At 53.2% G+C, this 21638-nt stretch overlaps 1 protein-coding gene across 1 annotated transcript in view; it reads left to right on the top strand.

The window, feature by feature from the left end:
* LOC140430060 (PI-actitoxin-Avd5a-like) overlaps nt 1–21638 on the top strand; it is a 60757-nt gene that overhangs the window by 32325 nt on the left and 6794 nt on the right. Inside the window, exon 3 of the mRNA XM_072517600.1 lies at nt 14329–14441. Within this exon, the coding sequence (XP_072373701.1) occupies nt 14329–14441 (113 nt within the window). The remainder of the gene's footprint in view (nt 1–14328; nt 14442–21638) is intronic.

The raw sequence follows: 21638 nt of genomic DNA on the forward strand, positions 1-21638 counted from the left end.
CCAGAGTGTCTGTGGTTCTCTCTCTATTTCAAAGTGTCTGCGTTTCTCTCTCCATTCCAGAGTGTCTGTGTTTCACTCTCCATTCCCAAATCTGTGTTTCTCTCTCCATTTCAAAGTGTCTGCGTTTCTCTCTCCATTCCAGAGTGTCTGTGTTTCACTCTCCATTCCAGAGTGTCTGTGGTTCTCTCTCTATTTCAAAGTGTCTGCGTTTCTCTCTCCATTCCCGAGTGTCTGTGTTCCACTCTACATTCCCGAGTGTCTGTGTTTGTCTCTCCATTCCCGAGTGTCTGTGTTTCACTCTCCATTTTAGAGTGTCTGTGTTTCTCTCTCCATTCCAGAGTGTCTGTCTTTCTCTCTCCATTCCAGAGTGTCTGTGTTTCTCTCTCCAATCCCGAGTGTCTGTATTTCACTCTCCATTCCAGAGTGTCTGTGTTTCTCTCTCCAGTCCCGAGTGTCTGTGGTTCTCTCTCCAAATCAGAGTGCCTGTGGTTCTCTCTCTACTTCAGAGTGTCTGCATTTCTCTCTCCATTCCCGAGTGTCTGTGTTTCACTTTCCATTCCCGAGTGTCTGTGATTCTCTCTCCAGTCCCGAGTGTCTGTGTTTCACTCTTCATTCCCGAGTGTCTGTGTTTCACTCTCCATTTCACAGTGCCTGTGTTTCACTCTCCATTTCCGAGTGTCTGTGTTTCTCCAAGCCAGAGTGGCTGTGCTTCTCTCTCAATTTCTGAGTGTCTGTGTTTCACTCTCCATTCCAGAGTATCTGTGTTTCACTCTCCATTCCCGAGTGTCTGTGTTTGTGTCTCCATTCTAGAGTGCCTGTGTTTCTCTCTCCATTCCCGAGTGTCTGTGTTCCACTCTACATTCCCGAGTGTCTGTGTTTGTCTCTCCATTCCCGAGTGTCTGTGTTTCACTCTCCATTTTAGAGTGCCTGTGTTTCTCCAAGCCAGAGTGGCTGTGTTTCTCTCTCAAATTATGAGTGTCTGTGTTTCACTCTCCATTCCAGAGTGTCTGTCTTTCTCTCTCCATTTCAAAGTGTCTGCGTTTCTCTCTCCATTCCAGAGTGTCTGTGGTTCTCTCTCTATTTCAAAGTGCCTGCGTTTCTCTCTCCATTCCAGAGTGTCTGTGTTTCACTCTCCATTCCCAAATCTGTGTTTCTCTCTCCATTCCCGAGTGTCTGTGTTTCTCTCTCCAATCCCGAGTGTCTGTATTTCACTCTCCATTCCAGAGTGTCTGTGTTTCTCTCTCCATTTCCGAGTGTCTGTGGTTCTCTCTCCTAATCAGAGTGTCTGTGGTTCTCTCTCTATTTCAAAGTGTCTGCGTTTCTCTCTCCATTCCAGAGATTTTGTGTTTCACTCTCCATTCCAGAGTGTCTGTGTTTCACTCTCCATTCCGAGTGTCTGTGTTTCTCTCTCCAGTCCCGAGTGTCTGTGGTTCTCTCTCCAAATCAGAGTGCCTGTGGTTCTCTCTCTACTTCAGAGTGTCTGCATTTCTCTCTCCATTCCTGAGTGTCTGTGTTTCACTTTCCATTCCCGAGTGTCTGTGATTCTCTCTCCAGTCCCGAGTGTCTGTGTTTCACTCTTCATTCCCGAGTGTCTGTGTTTCACTCTCCATTTCACAGTGCCTGTGTTTCACTCTCCATTTCCGAGTGTCTGTGTTTCTCCAAGCCAGAGTGGCTGTGCTTCTCTCTCAATTTCTGAGTGTCTGTGTTTCACTCTCCATTCCAGAGTATCTGTGTTTCACTCTCCATTCCCGAGTGTCTGTGTTTGTGTCTCCATTCTAGAGTGCCTGTGTTTCTCTCTCCATTCCCGAGTGTCTGTGTTCCACTCTCCATTCCCGAGTGTCTGTGTTTGTCTCTCCATTCCCGAGTGTCTGTGTTTCACTCTCCATTTTAGAGTGTCTGTGTTTCTCTCTCCATTTCCGAGTGTCTGTGTTTCACTCTCCATTTCCGAGTGTCTGTGTTTCACTGTCCATTCCCGAGTGTCTGTGTTTCTCTCTCCATTCCCGAGTGTCTGTGTTTCACTCTCCATTCTAGAGTGTCTGTGTTTCTCTCTCCATTTCCGAGTGTCTGTGTTTCACTCTCCATTCCCGAGTGTCTGTGTTTCACTCTCCATTCCCGAGTGTCTGTGTTTCTCTCTCCATTCCCGAGTGTCTGTGTTTCACTCTCCATTCTAGAGTGTCTGTGTTTCTCTCTCCATTCCCGAGTGTCTGTGGTTCACTCTCCATTCCCGAGTGTCTGTGTTTCTCTCGCCATTCTAGAGTGTCTGTGTTCCTCCCTCCATTCCAGAGTGTCTGTGTTTCACTCTCCATTCTAGAGTGTCTGTGTTTCTCTCTCCATTCCCGAGTGTCTGTGGTTCACTCTCCATTCCCGAGTGTCTGTGTTTCTCTCGCCATTCTAGAGTGTCTGTGTTTCTCCCTCCATTCCAGAGTGTCTGTGTTTCACTCTCCATTTATGAATGTCTGTGTTTCACTCTCCATTCCCGAGTGTCTGTGTTTCTCTCTCCATTCCAGAGTGTCTGTGTTACGCTCTCTATTCCAGAGTGTCTGTGTTTCACTCTCCATTTCAGAGTGCCTGTGTATCACTCTCCAATCCCGAGTGTCTATGTTTCTCTCTCCATTCTAGAGTGTCTGTGTTTCACTCTCCATTCCAGAATGTCTGCGTATCACTCTCTATTTCCGAGTGTCTATGTTTCACTCTCCATTCCCGAGTGTCTGTGTTTCTCTCTCCATTCCAGAGTGTCTATGTTTCACTCTCCATTCCCGAGTGTCTGTGTTTCTCTCTCCATTCCAGAGTGTCTGTGTTTCTCTCTCCATTCCAGAGTGACTGTGTTACACTCTCTTTTCCAGTGTCGGTGTTTCACTCTCCATTTCACAGTGCCTGTGTTTCACTCTCCATTTCCGAGTGTCTGTGTTTCTCCAAGCCAGAGTGGCTGTGTTTCTCTCTCAATTTCTGAGTGTCTGTGTTTCACTCTCCATTCCAGAGTGACTGTGTTTCACTCTCCATTCTAGAGTGTCTGTTTCTCTCTCCATTTCCGAGTGTCTGTGTTTCTGTCTCCATTCCCGAGTGTCTGTTTTCTGTCTCCATTCCCGAGTCTCTGAGGTTCGCTCTCCATTCCCGAGTGTCTGTGTTTCTCATTCCATTTCAGAGTGTCTGTGTTTCTCTCTCCATTTCCGAGTGTCTGTGGTTCTCTCTCCAAATCAGAGTGTCTGTGGTTCTCTCTCTATTTCAAAGTGTCTGCGTTTCTCTCTCCATTCCCGAGTGTCTGTGTTCCACTCTACATTCCCGAGTGTCTGTGTTTGTCTCTCCATTTCCGAGTGTCTGTGTTTCTCTCTCCATTCCAGAGTGTCTGTGTTTCTCTCTCCATTTCAGAGTGTCTGTGTTTCTCTCTCCATTTCAGAGTGTCTGTGGTTCTCTCTCTATTTCAAAGTGTCTGCGTTTCTCTCTCCATTCCAGAGTGTCTGTGTTTCACTCGCCATTCCCGAGTGTATGTGTTACACTCTCCATTCCCGAGTGTCTGTGTTCCACTCTACATTCCCGAGTGTCTGTGTTTGTCTCTCCATTCCCGAGTGTCTGTGTTTCACTCTCCATTTTAGAGTGTCTGTGTTTCTCTCTCCATTCCAGAGTGTCTGTCTTTCTCTCTCCATTTCAAAGTGTCTGCGTTTCTCTCTCCATTCCAGAGTGTCTGTGTTTCACTCTCCATTCCAGAGTGTCTGTGGTTCTCTCTCTATTTCAAAGTGTCTGCGTTTCTCTCTCCATTCCAGAGTGTCTGTGTTTCACTCTCCATTCCCAAATCTGTGTTTCTCTCTCCATTCCCGAGTGTCTGTGTTTCTCTCTCCAATCCCGAGTGTCTGTATTTCACTCTCCATTCCAGAGTGTCTGTGTTTCTCTCTCCAGTCCCGAGTGTCTGTGGTTCTCTCTCCAAATCAGAGTGCCTGTGGTTCTCTCTCTACTTCAGAGTGTCTGCATTTCTCTCTCCATTCCCGAGTGTCTGTGTTTCACTTTCCATTCCCGAGTGTCTGTGATTCTCTCTCCAGTCCCGAGTGTCTGTGTTTCACTCTTCATTCCCGAGTGTCTGTGTTTCACTCTCCATTTCACAGTGCCTGTGTTTCACTCTCCATTTCCGAGTGTCTGTGTTTCTCCAAGCCAGAGTGGCTGTGCTTCTCTCTCAATTTCAGAGTGTCTGTGTTTCACTCTCCATTCCAGAGTATCTGTGTTTCACTCTCCATTCCCGAGTGTCTGTGTTTGTGTCTCCATTCTAGAGTGCCTGTGTTTCTCTCTCCATTCCCGAGTGTCTGTGTTCCACTCTCCATTCCCGAGTGTCTGTGTTTGTCTCTCCATTCCCGAGTGTCTGTGTTTCACTCTCCATTTTAGAGTGTCTGTGTTTCTCTCTCCATTTCCGAGTGTCTGTGTTTCACTCTCCATTCCCGAGTGTCTGTGTTTCACTGTCCATTCCCGAGTGTCTGTGTTTCTCTCTCCATTCCCGAGTGTCTGTGTTTCACTCTCCATTCTAGAGTGTCTGTGTTTCTCTCTCCATTTCCGAGTGTCTGTGTTTCACTCTCCATTCCCGAGTGTCTGTGTTTCATTGTCCATTCCCGAGTGTCTGTGTTTCTCTCTCCATTCCCGAGTGTCTGTGTTTCACTCTCCATTCTAGAGTGTCTGTGTTTCTCTCTCCATTCCCGAGTGTCTGTGGTTCACTCTCCATTCCCGAGTGTCTGTGTTTCTCTCGCCATTCTAGAGTGTCTGTGTTCCTCCCTCCATTCCAGAGTGTCTGTGTTTCACTCTCCATTCTAGAGTGTCTGTGTTTCTCTCTCCATTCCCGAGTGTCTGTGGTTCACTCTCCATTCCCGAGTGTCTGTGTTTCTCTCTCCATTCCCGATTGTCTGTGATTCACTCTCCATTCCCGAGTGTCTGTGTTTCACTCTCCATTTCACAGTGCCTGTGTTTCACTCTCCATTTCCGAGTGTCTGTGTTTCTCCAAGCCAGAGTGGCTGTGCTTCTCTCTCAATTTCTGAGTGTCTGTGTTTCACTCTCCATTCCAGAGTATCTGTGTTTCACTCTCCATTCCCGAGTGTCTGTGTTTGTGTCTCCATTCTAGAGTCCCTGTGTTTCTCTCTCCATTCCCGAGTGTCTGTGTTCCACTCTCCATTCCCGAGTGTCTGTGTTTGTCTCTCCATTCCCGAGTGTCTGTGTTTCACTCTCCATTTTAGAGTGTCTGTGTTTCTCTCTCCATTTCCGAGTGTCTATGTTTCACTCTCCATTCCCGAGTGTCTGTGTTTCACTGTCCATTCCCGAGTGTCTGTGTTTCTCTCTCCATTCCCGAGTGTCTGTGTTTCACTCTCCATTCTAGAGTGTCTGTGTTTCTCTCTCCATTTCCGAGTGTCTGTGTTTCACTCTCCATTCCCGAGTGTCTGTGTTTCACTCTCCATTCCCGAGTGTCTGTGTTTCTCTCTCCATTCCCGAGTATCTGTATTTCACTCTCCATTCTAGAGTGTCTGTGTTTCTCTCTCCATTCCAGAGTGTCTGTGTTTCACTCTCCATTCTAGAGTGTCTGTGTTTCTCTCTCCATTCCCGAGTGTCTGTGGTTCACTCTCCATTCCCGAGTGTCTGTGTTTCTCTCTCCATTCCCGAGTGTCTGTGGTTCACTCTCCATTCCCGAGTGTCTGTGTTTCTCTCTCCATTCCCGAGTGTCTGTGGTTCACTCTCCATTCCCGAGTGTCTGTGTTTCTCTCTCCATTCCAGAGTGTCTGTGTTACGCTCTCTATTCCAGAGTGTCTGTGTTTCCCTCTCCATTTCAGAGTGCCTGTGTATCACTCTCCAATCCCGAGTGTCTATGTTTCTCTCTCCATTCTAGAGTGTCTGTGTTTCTCTCTCCATTCTAGAGCGTCTGTGTTTCTCCCACAATTCCAGAATGTCTGCGTTTCACTCTCTATTTCCAAGTGTCAGTGTTTCACTCTCCATTCCCGAGTATCTGTGTTTCTCTCTCCATTCCCGAGTGTCTGTGTTTCTCTCTCCATTCCTGAGTGTCTGTTTTTCTCTCTCCATTCCAGAGTGTCTATGTTTCACTCTCCATTCCCAAGTGTCTGTGTTTCTCTCTCCATTCCAGAGTGTCTGTGTTTCTCTCTCCATTCCAGAGTGACTGTGTTACACTCTCTTTTCCAGTGTCGGTGTTTCACTCTCCATTTCACAGTGCCTGTGTTTCACTCTCCATTTCCGAGTGTCTGTGTTTCTCCAAGCCAGAGTGGCTGTGTTTCTCTCTCAATTTCTGAGTGTCTGTGTTTCACTCTCCATTCCAGAGTGACTGTGTTTCACTCTCCATTCTAGAGTGTCTGTTTCTCTCTCCATTTCCGAGTGTCTGTGTTTCACTCTCCATTCCCGAGTGTCTGTGTTTCTGTCTCCATTCCCGAGTGTCTGTTTTCTGTCTCCATTCCCGAGTGTCTGAGTTTCGCTCTCCATTCCCGAGTGTCTGTGTTTCTCATTCCATTTCCGAGTGTCTGTGTTTCTCTCTCCATTTCCGAGTGTCTGTGGTTCTCTCTCCAAATCAGAGTGTCTGTGGTTCTCTCTCTATTTCAAAGTGTCTGCGTTTCTCTCTCCATTCCCGAGTGTCTGTGTTTCACTCTCCATTCCAGAGTGTCTGTGTTTCACTCTCCATTCCCAAATCTGTGTTTCTGTCTCCATTCCCGAGTGTCTGTGTTTCACTCTCCGTTCCCGAGTGTCTGTGTTTCCCTCTCCATTCCCAAGTGTCTGTGTTTCACTCTCCGTTCCCGAGTGTCTGTGTTTCTCTCTCCATTCCCGAGTGTCTGGGTTTCACTCTCCATTCCCGGGTGTCTGTGTTTCTCTCTCCATTTCCGAGTGTCTGTGTTTCACTCTCCATTCCCGAGTGTCTGTGTTTCACTCTCCATTCCCGGGTGTCTGTGTTCTCTCTCCATTCCCGATTGTCTGTGTTTCACTCTCCGTTCCCGAGTTTCTGTGTTGCTCTCTCCATTCCCAAGTGTCTGTGTTTCACTCTCCATTCCCGAGTGTCTGTGTTTCACTCTCCATTCCCGAGTGTCTGTGTTTCACTCTCCATTCCCGAGTTTCTGTGTTGCTCTCTCCATTCCCAAGTGTCTGTGTTTCACTCTCCATTCCCGAGTGTCTGTGTTTCACTCTCCATTCCCGAGTGTCTGTGTTTCACTCTCCATTCCCGAGTGTCTGTGTTTCTCCCTCCATTCCCGAGTGTCTGTGACTCACTCTCCATTCCCGAGTGTCTGTGTTTCACTCTCCGCTCCCGAGTGTCTGTGTTTCTCCCTCCATTCCCGAGTGTCTGTGTTTCACTCTCCATTCCCGAGTGTCTGTGTTTCACTCTCCATTCCAGATTTCCTGTGCTCCACTCTCTATTTTGCGCGAGATTCTCCGAAATCGGCGTGATGACCCGATGCCGGCGTCAACAACGGCGCAAACCACTCCGTCATCCGGCTGTCCGGAAGTTGTGGAATCCTCCACCCCGGAAGGGGCTAGCACCGGCGTGACGCCAATCGCGATGGCATGAGCCAGGAACAGGGTCACAGACGCGCACACCATCGCTCCAGAAAAGACACCACTGCCGCAGAGACAGCATAATGGCCACCCTCCACGCAGCGCCGAGGTTCCAGTATCGGGTCATCGAGGTGCTCCTGGACACAGTGGAGCAGAGGAGGGAGGCCCTGTACTCTGGACACGGACGCAGGCTTGCACCAAACGTCAGCCAGCGCCTGTAGAGGGAGGTGGCAGAGGCCGTCAGCGCCGTGGCCGTAACAGCCAGGACAGGCAGCCAAGAAGGCCAATGACCTCGTCAGGACAGCCCTAGTGAGTGCCCGCCCCCCCTCCATTCCTGCACCCCCCTCCCCCAGGATGTGCGGCACAGCCCTAGCTGGAACCGACATGGCTGCCCCCACCCATGCAGGCTGCAGTGACAGGACGGGCTGTGAACCTAAGTCATCATGCACACAACCTCTGGTCCGCATGTGTATGTCTGCCTAACACTGTTGCCCATTATCCCTGCCACCTCCCTCCCCCGCAGGGGAAGTGTGCTCATAACAACCGGGTGTGTGAGAGGACCGGAGGGCGTCAACATGAATTGCGACCATTCATGGACAGAGGGCCTTGGACCTTGCAGGCCGACCCGAGGACCTGAAGGTTTCGGAAGCAGAGGTCGGGGGCGCAGCACCAAGTGAGATCTCCCACTGCCTGACCCCCTTCCCCCCAACTCTCCTACCCCCATACCCACTTCCCCCATATCCCTTCCCCCCATACCCCCTTCCCCCTTGCCCCATCCACCTTCCCCATCCTCCTTCCCCCCATCCCCCCAACTGCCCATCCCCCTTTCTCCCCTTCCCCCCATCCCCCCACCCCATCCCACCCACCCCCCTTCCTTCCCATCTGCGTATCTAACCATGCATGCTGTATTGTGTATTGCAGGATCAAACGCCAACCCACCCGTCCCTGTGGATGTCAATCTCCCCCAGGAGGTGCCAGGGCGCCCACAAGACACGGAACGACCCGGGCTGCCCAGCATACAACGCCCCCACCCAGTGCCGTGGCACCCACGAGTCAGGGACTGACTGGGCCATCAGGCATACGGTGCCCCCACCCAATGCCGTGGCACCCACGAGCCAGGGATACACCTGGATCATCAGGCGTAAGCCGCCCCCATCTAGTGCCAGTGCGGCGACGCCATAGGGCAACATCCAGCGATGAGGACGGCAGCCACACCAAAAGGCCCCCATCCCAGGACACTGACACACAGGGCACACCCACCCAGGACACTGACACACAGGACACACCCACCCAGGACACTGACACACAGGACACACCCACCCAGGACACTGACACACAGGACACACCCACCCAGGACACTGACACACAGGAGACACCCACCCAGGACACTGACACACAGGGCACACCCACCCAGGACACTGACACACAGGGCACACCCACCCAGGACACTGACACACAGGACACACCCACCCAGGACACTGGTACACAGGACACACCCACCCAGGACACTGACACACAGGACACACCCACCCAGGACACTGACACACAGGACACACCCACCCAGGACACTGACACACAGGACACACCCACCCAGGACACTGGTACACAGGACACACCCACCCAGGACACTGACACACAGGACACACCCACCCAGGACACTGACACACAGGACACACCCACCCAGGACACTGGTACACAGGACACACCCACCCAGGACACTGACACACAGGACACACCCACCCAGGACACTGACACACAGGACACACCCACCCAGGACACTGACACACAGGGCACACCCACCCAGGACACTGACACACAGGACACACCCACCCAGGACACTGACACACAGGGCACACCCACCCAGGACACTGACACACAGGACACACCCACCCAGGACACTGACACACAGGACACACCCACCCAGGACACTGGTACACAGGACACACCCACCCAGGACACTGACACACAGGACACACCCACCCAGGACACTGACACACAGGACACACCCACCCAGGACACTGACACACAGGACACACCCACCCAGGACACTGACACACAGGACACACCCACCCAGGACACTGACACACAGGACACACCCACCCAGGACACTGACACACAGGACACACCCACCCAGGACGCTCAAAGACAGGGGATGGACGGACAGTAAACACCACCCCAGGGGACCTGGACTTCGATTCCGATGAGGACCTCGACATGACACCACCGATATCTCCCTCCACCATCGCAGAGACACTCATCTCGGTTGGGCACTTTAGCGATGAGGCTTCTGGTACACTAACTGGTGCGCACCACACAGCCGTCCCAGTACAGCAGGTGGGGGTAGGAGCAGCCGAGGGGCCGGACGGTCGGAGGGCAGCCCAGCCCCAGCAACCAGCTGCCGCTCAGACAGGTCCCGGGTTCCTGGAGTTGCCACACCCACCCAAAGACCCGATGCAGTCACGGACCCAGGGACGATCGAAGGGGGTGACGGCCGGCTTGCAGCAGCTGCAGACGAAGGCGGAGGAGTCCACCCGCCTGCAGGACCAGGGAGTGGTATCGGTCATGCGTGCCACCCAGGCCGAAACCACACGGGGGGCATCCGTGGTGGAGGCAATGGGGGTGACAGTGTCAGACATGGGGAGCAGTATGCAAGGCCTGGGGCTTTCCGTGCATGCGGTGTCCATGGCCCGGGACATGGCTGCCCTCTCACAGGAAGCCATGAGTCAGAGCCAGCGGCAGATCGCAGCGGCACTCAACGCCGTGGCCCAGTCTCTGCAGGCCATCACCGAGGGCATCGGCGCCATTGCCCAGGTGCTGCCCGGCGTCGCCCAGACACAGACAGGGATGGCCAACTCCCTGAGCTCCATGGCTGCAAACTTGCAGACCCTGTCAATGCCAGCGCGGGCCTCCGGGACTGGCTGCGCAAGGTGCCGAGGATGCGTCGGCTGCTGGATCCGTTCGCATCTCCGACCCATGGAGAGGCCCGGGGGCCAATGGGCAACCCGAGGGAGGAGTGGATTCTGGGGCCCGTTCGGGCTCCCCCTGCAGCGGAGGTCCCGGGACACCGCAACACCCCGGTCTCCCTCCCTTCCATTCCAGGTGCATCTGGTGGGCAATGGGCAGGACAGGCTGGCAGCTCGCCATCCCGCTCGCCCGAGGCGCAGACTGGCCCATCCAGGCCGGGCCGCCCCAGGAAACGGCCACCAAAGGGGACCCTAGTCACAGGGCAGGAATCACAGCAGTCAACCTCCAGTTCACCTGTACTGTCTGGGGAACCACCTAGACATAGGGCCCGAAAGGCCAAAAGAATTAGACACTGAGTAAGTTGGCAGGGGTGCAGGGCACAGATTAGTTATAGCGGCTAGGGCACGTGTTGAACTGTTTGTCATTAAAATCACTTTCACACCCTCAGAAGCTGCCTGTGTGCTCTGTCCGATGCGTGCGGGGGTGTGGTGTGAGGTGAGTGCCAGTGTGTGTGAGGGGTGATAGGACGTCGAGCTCAGGTGAGTGTCCCCCCCCCCTCCCCGGGTTGCCCTCGCCACCCTCCCAGGCAGACGACGGGTACATGCGCTGCAGTGTCCAGACCGCATGCAGGGACCTCCCAGGTGGAGGGTGTTACTGTGGCCATGAGTCAGACATTGTCCAACGATGTAGAGCCCAGAGCTCATCGCAGAGCGGGTTGTCATCATCCTCCATGGCCTGCAATAGACACGCTTCCACCGGCGACCGTGTGAGCCCGGCCCGTTGTGCCGCAGGTGGATGTGCAATGGAGGGGTGGTGTGCATGCGGGTGATGCGGTGGTGGGCGGGGTGAGAGTGGTGGGTGATGGGCGGGGTGAGGGTGGTTGGTGGTGGGCGGGGTGAGGGTGGTGGGCTGGTGCTGTACTGTGCTGTCCGTGCCCATACTTGGTGATTCCCCCCCTCCCCTAGTCAGCAAACCGGGCGGCTATCAGCCTGTCCCGTGCAGACTGGCCCAGCCGGTGACGGTGGGCAGCCTCCCGTCCCTGTCCAGCCCATCTGTCCTGTACATTGCCCCCATCCTCCTCATCTGGGGAGGCCTGCCCTTCGTCGTGTTGCTCCTCCCTCTCCCCCTCCTCTGCCTCCAGCACATCGCCTCTGCTGGACTATGTTGTGTAGGACGCAGCAGACCACAACGATGCGGACGAACCTATCCGAAGGGTACTGGAGGGCCCCTCCAGAGCGGTCCAGGCACCTGAAGCGTATTTTTATTAGCAGCCCAAAGCATCTCTCGACCACACCCCTGCTCGCTGCATGGGCGGGTCTCTGCGTCAGTCTGTGGCCTCCGTATAGGCGTCATCAGCCACGACCGCAACGGGTAACCCTTGTCGCCCAGCAACCAGCCCCTCAGCCGGGGGGGGGGGGGTCCCTAGAACATGGCGGGGAAGAATGATTGGGCCAATATGAACGAGTCATGCACACTGTCCGGGTACCGGGCACAGACGTGCAGGATCTTCATGCGATAGTCACACCACCAGAATGTTCATGGAGTAGGCCCCCTTCCTGTTCATGAATACGGCCCTGTTATCCGCTGATGGCCGCATGGCGATGTGCACCCCATCAATCGCCGCCTGGTCCATGGGGATCCTGGCCATGACAGCAAAGCCCGCTGCCCGGGCATCCTGGTGGGCGCGGCCCACAAGGAACTGGATGTAGCGGTCCGCGATGGCATACAGGGCGTCCGTCACTGCACGGATGCCCCGGTGCACCGATGCCTGGGAGATACCGGACAAGTCCCCACTCGGCGACTGGAATTACCCCGTCGCGTAGACGTTCAGGGCCACCGTCACCTTGATGTCCACAGGTAGAGGGTGTCCTCCCTCAGTACCACATGGTGCCAGGTGTGCCATCAGGTGGCAGATACGGGTGACGGTTTCCCGGTTCACCCTGAGTCTTCTCCTGCATGCCCAGTCCGTGAGGCCCTGGTGCGACGAGCGGTGCCGGTACACACGGGGCCTCATCGGGCGCATCCGTCACCTTGGCACCACCACCACCTCCTCCTCCTCCTCTTCCTCCTCGTCCTGTCGGGCGGGCGGCTCTCCAGCTTGGGCAGCTGCCACCTTCCCCTCTGAGGCACGCTCCTCTGCGACAGCCTCCGCCACCTCCCTTGCATGTCCCTGCTCCAGTTCCCATAGGGCAACATGTGGAAGAGCGGCCCCCCGCTACGGCGGCAAACATCGCTGGTTTCCCCAAACATAACGGTCTGCAGGTGGTGGGGGTAGACGACATGCCATCATTGCCCATACCCCTCTTCGCAGGCAGGCGCCATGGGCTGCAAAGTCGCCACTGTTGCCAGCTGGCACCTGGCCAGGCAAAACCGCCCCCCATTCCCGGCACTCCGATCCCAGGCACCCCCGATACCCTCCCCGGCACTCCCACCCCTGGGATCCCCGATCCCCTCCCCGGCAGTCCCCTCACCTGCACCCCCGAGGCGCGACAAGCCCGATCATCGGCACTCCCCTCCCTGGCACCCCCTGTTCCCCTCCCCGGCACTCCCATCCCTGGGACACCCGATCCCCGGCACCCTCGATCCACTCCCCGGCGGTCCCCTCACCTGCACCCCCGAGGCCCGACAACCCCGATCCCCGGCACTCCCATCCCCGTCACCCTCGATCCGCTCCCCGACACTCACCTCCCCGCCACCCCCAATCCCTTCCCCGGCTCCCCAAATCCCCTCCCCGACACTCCCATGCCCGGCACCCCGGGTCCACAGCACCCCCGATCCCACACACTCCTGATCCCTAGCACCCCCGATCCCCGGCACCCCCGATCCCCGGCACCCCCGATCCCCAGCACCCCCGATCCCCTCTCCGGCACTCCCATCCCCGGCACCCCCGATCCACTCCCCGGCACTCCCATCCCGGCACTCCCGAACCCCAGCACCCCCGATCCCCGGCACCCCCGATCCCCGGCACCCCTGATCCCATCCCCGGCACTCCCATTCCCGGCACTCCCATCCCCGGCACCCCCAGTCCCCGGCACTCCCGATCACCCGCACCCCCAATCCTCTCCCCGGCACTCCCATCCCTGGCACCCCCGTTCCCCGGCACTCCTATCCCTGGCACCCCCGTTCCCCGGCACTCCTATCCCTGGCACTCCCGTCCCTGGCACTTCCGATCCCCTCCCCACCCCAACCACACTCCCCCACGTCCAGAACCAACCCCGTTCACTGGCACGCACTCCCGGCCCAGGGGAGCATCCTCCAGCGGCATCCGCAACCCCCTCTCCAGCCATGGCCATGCCGTCTCCTCTCCGGCGGCTACCCACACCGATCCCTACCGCTTCGCTCGCCAGCGTCAGCCAGCGCGACTGGTTGACGCCATTTAAAACCTACTTAGATTTACGCCGGTGTGGCCTGCGGTCATGTCGGCGGGTCTTCGGCCAATCCAGGCCGGAGATTTGCAGCAGCCCCGGGGTCCATCGCGTTGCGCCGATTCTCGCCATTCTGCGAGGCGCACTGCGCGATTCCCGTCGGCGGGCTTTTTCGCGGGCTGGAGAATACGGCAGCTGTCGTCGAGAGCGACAGGGCGGCATTCACGGAGCACCCCGGGGACTCTCTGACCCGCTCGGGGAGGGAGAATCCCGTCCGCCATGTTTCAATCTCAATTCGTGTTTTTCATTTTCCATTTGAGAGTGCCTGTATCTCCCTCTCTATTCTGCGATAGAGTCAATGTTTCACTCTGAAATTATCAAGTGTCTATATTTCAGTATCAACACTGGAAAACCTTTATTCCTGTCCATTGATGAACAATTCTGCTTCAAAATAATCAATCATCACAAATGATTCTGTTTGATATTCCAGCCAAACTATCTACCATTCAATGGTCTTGGAATATGTACCGAAGAATATGATCCAGTCTGTGGGACTGACGGAGTTACTTACAGCAATGAGTGCAAGTTGCGTGCAGCGAGAGGGTATAACCACATTCTTGATACTCTTCTCGCAAAAATAGAAACTTGATGCCCTTGAATATTTTAGGATTTGTAAAATGGGGCTGTCCATATCACCAGAAACTGGAGGATTTTTTTCCTGAATGTTAACATGCGACGTTTAGAAGGTTGTTCCATATTGGGACTGTGTCTTTAATTAAAGATAAATGTGAAGGAATGAAGGAGGTCATGTGAGCTGCTCTGAATTCTGTCAGGGTGGCTTGCTTTGGGAACAAGAGAGGCTGAAATCAAGAGACTTGCTCAGAAGGTGCAAGATGTGCAAATTGGCAAGAGAATGCAGGCTAACTGTGCAAGACTATTAGTCCCCAAGTCTCAGAGGGTGGTGTTAGGAATATCAGGTTTTGTAAATGGTTATACTTTAAACTGGCGATAAACTGCCCAAGGCAGAATTATGTTGGGAGTCTAGAGGATGGCTAATTACCATTTTACCTGGATACAAGGGCCATGTGATTCACATTGTCATGGAGATGGGGTTTGAGAATCCATAACAACCCATTGTAATATCAGGTTAGAGGGTTCCCTATCATATCACTGACCCTCACAGACAGAAATCAGTCTGCAAGAATGTGAGTGGGAGAGCAGGAAAATGCAGGCAGCCTGTCCAACACATGAAGCAGATAAAATGCTGACCTTAATTTTCATCACAAAGAATGCTGGTGGGAGCTCATGCTCAGATTGAAGAGATTGAGTTAATGAGGATTTGAAGGAGGTTGGAAGATTCAGCTAACATTGGTTAGAGATGAGGAATGTCCAGTAGAACCCTTCCAGCAAAAGTCAGATCTGGGATTAGACATTACCCTGCTGGGAAAGGAATAAAAAAGGAAGCCATTGGGAATGGAGAATAGCTTTGAACAGGTTCTGAGAGGATGAAGTGTTCACTTAAAGGACAGAGTAAAGTTGAACCATGGAGTGGGATTGTTGGTTGCGTAAAGTCACAGGAGGAAACATTTCTGTCATTTAGAGTACATACGCCTAAAAAATAGTCTTTAGTCAAAGTTGCTTTTCTCTTTGTAATCTTGTTGTGTGATCCATTCCAGTCAGTTACTAGAAATTCAAATATAATTTTAAAAGTTATTTGTCTCTTCAGGAATCGTAACATTGCCATTACTCCGGATGTATTATACTTGGGGACTCTGGGAGGGTTAGTGGCAGAGTGGTATTGTAACCAGACCAGTAATCCAAAGATCCGGAGTAATGTTCTGGAGGCCCGGATTCAAATCCCACCACAGCAGATTGAAATTGACTTCAAACAATCTGGAATTAAAAATCTAGTGGTGTTCATGGGGCCACTGTTACTGGAAAAACCCATCTGATTCACTAATGCCTTTTGGGGAAATAAATCTGCCTCCCCTGTCAGGTCTAACCTGTCATGTTAGGTACACTGGACTCCTGTGGGTCTGAACTCACAGGTGGGCTAGGCTGGGCAATTCAGACTCTCGACCCCACTCTGCCTTTCAATACCATCATGGCTGATCTTCTCTTGGCTTCCACTCCACTTTCCTACTCATTCTCCATAACCCTTCAATCCATTACTACTTAAAAATATGACTACCTCCTTCTCAAATTTATGTCCCAGCTGTTGTAGACAGGCAAAGACTCCATGAGAGGTCAGGTGACAGGGTTCAACTCACTTTATTCTCCACTATCCACTCTTTTTTAAAAATAATCTTTATTCTCACAAGTAGGCTTACATTAACACTGCAATGAAGTTACTGTGAAAAGCTCCTTGTTGCCACATTCCGGCGCCTGTTCGGGTACACTGAGGGAGAATTCAGAATGTCCAATTCACCTTACAGCATGTCTTTTGGGACTTGTGGGAGGAAACCGGAGCACCCGGAGGAAACCCACGCAGACACAGGGAGAACGTGCAGACTCCGCACAGAATGGGTGGCACGGTAGCACAGTGGTTAGAGCTGTTGCTTCACAGCTCCAGGGTCCCAGGTTCAATTCCCGGCTTGGATCACTGGCTGTGCGGGGTCAGCACGTTCTCCCCGTGTGTGCGTGGGTTTCCTCCGGATTCTCCGGTTTCCTCCCACAGAACAAAGATATGCAAGTTAGGTGGATTGGGCATGCTAAATTGCCCTTAGTGTCCAAAAAAGGTTAGGTGGGGTTACTGGGATAGGCTGGAGGCATGGGCTTAAGTAGGGTGCTCTTTCCAAGGGCCAGTGCAAACACGATGGGCCGAATGGCGCTTGGATTGCAGGTGGAGTTCCAGGAGCATTACAGCCGGTCCTAGAGGTGTGTAATGTACCGGGCACCGCTGCTTCCTCGAAGAACGTCGCAGCTGGCATGGCCCAGCCGGTAAGGCTGCTGGTACAAGTGGTGCCCGTGTGTCGTCGCCGGGAGGTCCAATGTCCTTGTCGGAATCCGGCTCGCTATCTACGCTGTCGATGTCCAGCTCCACGGGATGCCACAGGTCCCCCGACGTCTCGACAGGAGGCAGAACGGGCAGGTGGGGTCTAAGTTCCCCTCTGGTCCCGGGGCTTCTCCTTGGCTGTATGGGGGACGGTGACAGGGTCCTGCGGGGGCCTCCAGGCCACATGCCGGTGGTTCCTGGTCACATCGTCGTAAGTGGTCCAGGTGACGGCATCTCTCTGCCCCCTGCACCTGGACCGGGTAGGAGACTGGCCCCGTTGTGTGGAGGACTGTCCCAGCGATCCACGTAGCTCCAGCCCTGAACCTCCTCACATAAACCGCGTCACCCGTTGAGAAGGTGCGCGCCCGTGGGCGGCGGTGAGAGTCCGTCTCTGAGCGGTTCTGCCGCTAACGGACACTTGCCCCGACGCCGAGGAAGACAAGGCTGAAATGCATCGAGACTCAGCGCCCGATGCGTAACTCCGCCGGTGCGATGCCGGTTGTGGCATGGGGCATATTATGGGACAGGGTTTAGAGAACACCAAAGTGTAGCATGGAGTTCACCTGACCCACAACTTTTAATAGATTTTGGTTATGGGGAGCACAAGGGCCCACTCTACAGGTGTGATGCAACAGAGATCTAAAGTACGTTTAAAACAAAACAATGTTTATTTATGAATCGAGTTGACACTTTATAAACACACAGTAAACATTTTTTTTAAAAAGTATTTTTATTAAGGTTTTGCAGAATTTTTCAGAACAAAACAGTAGTAACAATAGTAACAAAACAAACTAGAGTGAACATTAACATAGTGCTATTGCCCTGTTTACTTGCTATAAATATGGCGGTCAATAAGGTCGTCTTTCTTAATCCTAATTTTGTGTATACTTGCAGAGTCGCCAGGTATCGCTCGATACCACCACAAGGTGCAACCTGAATACCGATCAAAGAGCCAATGCACCAGTTAGTTAGTTCAAAGTCAATACAACTTTCTTTACATACAGTAAGATCTACTCATGCACAATAATACTACAAACTAAACTATCTCTATCACTAACTTAATTTCGGGTGCCCACTTAGGTCAGAGGCCGTTGTTCGGACCTGAAGCTGTTGGGTTCGAAGAGGTAACAGGAGAACAGCTAAGGTTGTCCGTCTGATAGCGAGCGTTGACCTTGAACTTACTTGCTTCTGGTGATGTGGTGGATGGGTCTGTCCGCTTGAGAGCCAAATCCAAGAGGCTGAATCTTTGGCGGCGGTTCCTTCTTATACTTGGAGGGACTTCGAGCACTTTTAGGTGGGCCTTAAACTTGGTCCCAATTAACTGGGCAGCTTCTTGATCATTGTCATCGATCTAAACCAATAAAGGGGCGGGTGCCTTGATGGCTGGGCGTGTCCTAGGTGGCCGTTGGCCTTGCTTTGTTTGTGTCTTTTGGTTGGGGTAGTGGCGCCGGGATGTCTGAGACATTATCGGCTACCTGAGTGTTAGTCCTTTGTTCCTCGGAGATGGGCCATCAATATGTAAATCGAGCCAGAGTTTCGATTCTGCCTGCAAACTGCTTTCCAAATATACATTCAGGCTCTGTGCCTGCTTGTTGCTTAGTATTGTCCATATTTCCCTATAGGCTCTGCGAGTGTCCATTTTGTATACTGAAAGTGACCAGATGGCTACAGTGCAAAAAGAGAATATACAATAACAATTAAATAGACATTACCCCACGTGACTCAGTCTTCCCACACCATCCCAATGAAGCACTCAACCCCCGACCCCCACCCCCTACGGATTGCTGCTGCTGCTGACATTTTAATTTTCCCCGAGAAAGTCGACGAACGGCTGCCACCTCCGAGAGAACCCTAGCGTAGACCCTCTTAAGGCAAACTTTATTTTCTCGAGACTGAGAAACCCAGCCATGTTGGTAACCGAAGTCTCTACACTCGGGGGCTTCGAGTCCCTCCACATTAATAAAATCCGTCTCCGGGCTACCAGGGAGGCAAAGGCCAAAACGTCGGCCTCTTTCACCCCCTGAACTCCCGGGTCTTCTGACACTCCAAAGATCGCTATCTCTGGACTCGACACCACTTGTGTGTTAAGCACCTTGGACATTGCCCTCGCAAACCCTTGCCAGAACTCTCTAAGCTCCGGGCATGCCCAAAACATGTGGACATGGTTTGCAGGGCTGCCCTTGCACCTCAGACAACTGTCTTCTACCCCAAAAACCTTGCTCATTCTCGCTGCCGTCATGTGTGCCCGGTGGACCGCCTTAAATTGAATTAGACTGAGCCTGGCACATGAGGAGGAGGAATTAACCCTGCCCAGAACCTCTGCCCACAGACTCGCTTCCAACTCCTCACCTAGCTCCTCCTCCCACTTGCCCTTGAGCTCCTCCACCGGGGTTTCCTCCACCTCCTGTAGTTCCTGGTAGATATCCGACACCTTCCCCTCCCCCACCCAGGTACCCGAGACCACCCTGTCCTGTATCCTCAGTGGCGGCAGCGTCGGAAAGGCCACTACCTGTTTTTTCCGGAAGGCTCGTACTTTCAGATATTTAAAGGCGTTTCCTTTAGCGCCTTCTAACTGGGAAAGCTTCCGTCTATGAACAGATCTCCCATCCTTCTGATGCCTGCCCTCTGCCAGCTCTGGAACCCACCATCCATCCTACCCGGGACAAACCTGTGGTTGTTACACATTGGGGTCCAGACCGACGCTCCCTCCACCTTCTTGTACCTCCTCCACTGTCCCCAGATCCGCAGTATCGCCACCACCACCGGACTTGTGGATTAACGGACCGGCGAGAACGACAAAGGAGCCATTATCAAAGCTCTCAGACTAGTCCCTTTACATGACGCCGCCTCCAGCTGCTCCCACGCTGCACCCCTCCTCCCCCTGCCGCTACCGCCCACTTCCTAATCATAGCTATATTGACCGCCCAGCACCAACCCCCCACGACTGCGCTACAACAGCGATCTCCTTACTCGGGGGGTCTTATTCGCCCACACAAAGCCCGAAATGATCCTGCTCACCCACTTAAAAAAGACCTTAGGGATGAAGATGGGGAGGCACTGAAAGACAAACAGAAATCTGGGGAGGACAGTCATTTTCACGGTCTGCACCCTCCCTGCCAGTGACAGCGGGAGCATGACCCACCTTTTAAAGTCCCCTTCCATTTGCTCCACCAACCGGGTCAGGTTAAGCCTGTGCAGGGCATCCCATTTCTGGCCACCTGTATACCCAGGTAACGAAAACTTTTCTCTACCAGCCTGAGCGGCAGGTCTTTCAGTCTCTCCTCCTGCCCCTTGGCCTGGATCACAAAGAACTCGCTCTTTCCCATGTTCAGTTTGTACCCTGAAAAACTACCAAAATCCCTCAGGATCCGCAGAACCTCCCCCATCCCCTCCACAGTGTCCGAAATGTACAGGAGCAAATCATCCGCATATCGCGAGACCCGATGTTCCACCCCCCCCCCCCCACCCTCGAACCACTCCCCGCCAGTTCCTCGAGGCTCTCAGCGCCATAGCTAGCGGTTCTACAGCTAGGGCAAATAGTGACGGGGAGAGGGGACACCCCTGCCTCATTCCCCGCTGAAGCTCGAAGTACCCCGACCTCTGCCGGTTTGATACAGTAAACATCTTAACAACTATCAACACCAATAATCCCCACAGATACAATATTCTATAAGTAAACCCTTCATAACTTTCCTAACAACATCCATTAGTCCAAAAGACCCTTTTTATAGAAAGACAGCAGGTTTAAATTATCTACAGAAACAGGTATTACTTTGAAATAACCCAAATGAACACTCTTTAGCTTGTAGAGATATCCATGCACATCTGCTTGCTTTCGCTGCAGCTCTTCACCCTGAAAACAAAACTAAAACACACAGACACACACCAGCTTTTTTGCTCAAAGCGAAAGTAAAAGCAGAGTCACAGCTCAGTTCCACCCACACACTGACATCACTGCAGCTATTTGATAAACACCCATTTCTTAAAGGTACTCTCAGATGATAGGCGTCTTACGATAACTGAAAAGAAACCTCGCCAACCACGTTTCCCACGACCCCGAGGTCATCTTTCTCATGGCTCTCTTGAATACTTGTCCCGCTCATTCAGCTAGCGCATTGGAGGCTGGGTGGTATGGGGCCCTCTGTATGTGCCTGATGCCATTTGCAGTCATGAACGAAGCGAATTCCTGACTCGTGAACACCACCCCATTGTCGGACACCAGGACCTCGGGCAGTTCGTGCATGCTAAAAATAACCCTCAGTCGTTATGTGAGTGGGGACCTGGTGTACTTCCAGCCACTTCGACTTGGCATCCAGTACTAGAAAGATTGTGCCCCCCTGAAACGGGCTGGCAAAGTCGAAATCTACACAGGACCAAGGCTTCCCGGGCCACTCCCAGGGGTGCATCGGGGCCGCTGGTGAGGCCTTCTGGTATCCCTGGCATGGGGTGCAATTTTAGGTCACCAAACATAGCTGCGTGCCAACATTTTCACCTTGGTCATCCCGGGGTGGCTGTTATGGAGGTCTTTCAGCAGGGGTGCCCATCCCTGTTCAGGTACGACTACCCGCGTCCCCCACAGGAGGACACCACCTTCGACGCTCATCCTAGGTAGCTTGGCATGTAGGTCCTCAGCCCGTCTGACATCGCCCTATTTCGGGACCTGCAATTAACCATATGTCGGACCCTCAACATCTGTGTCCATTCTCTGACATGAGCTGCCATTACTGGCAAAGTGTCATGAAATGGAGCACGGCTATCACCTCAGCAGCTGGTGCGGGAGCTGGAAGCTTCCTGGGTAGAGGCAG

Source organism: Scyliorhinus torazame, chromosome 9, assembly GCF_047496885.1.
Source record: "Scyliorhinus torazame isolate Kashiwa2021f chromosome 9, sScyTor2.1, whole genome shotgun sequence".
In the NCBI taxonomy this organism is placed as follows: Eukaryota; Metazoa; Chordata; class Chondrichthyes; order Carcharhiniformes; family Scyliorhinidae; genus Scyliorhinus; species Scyliorhinus torazame.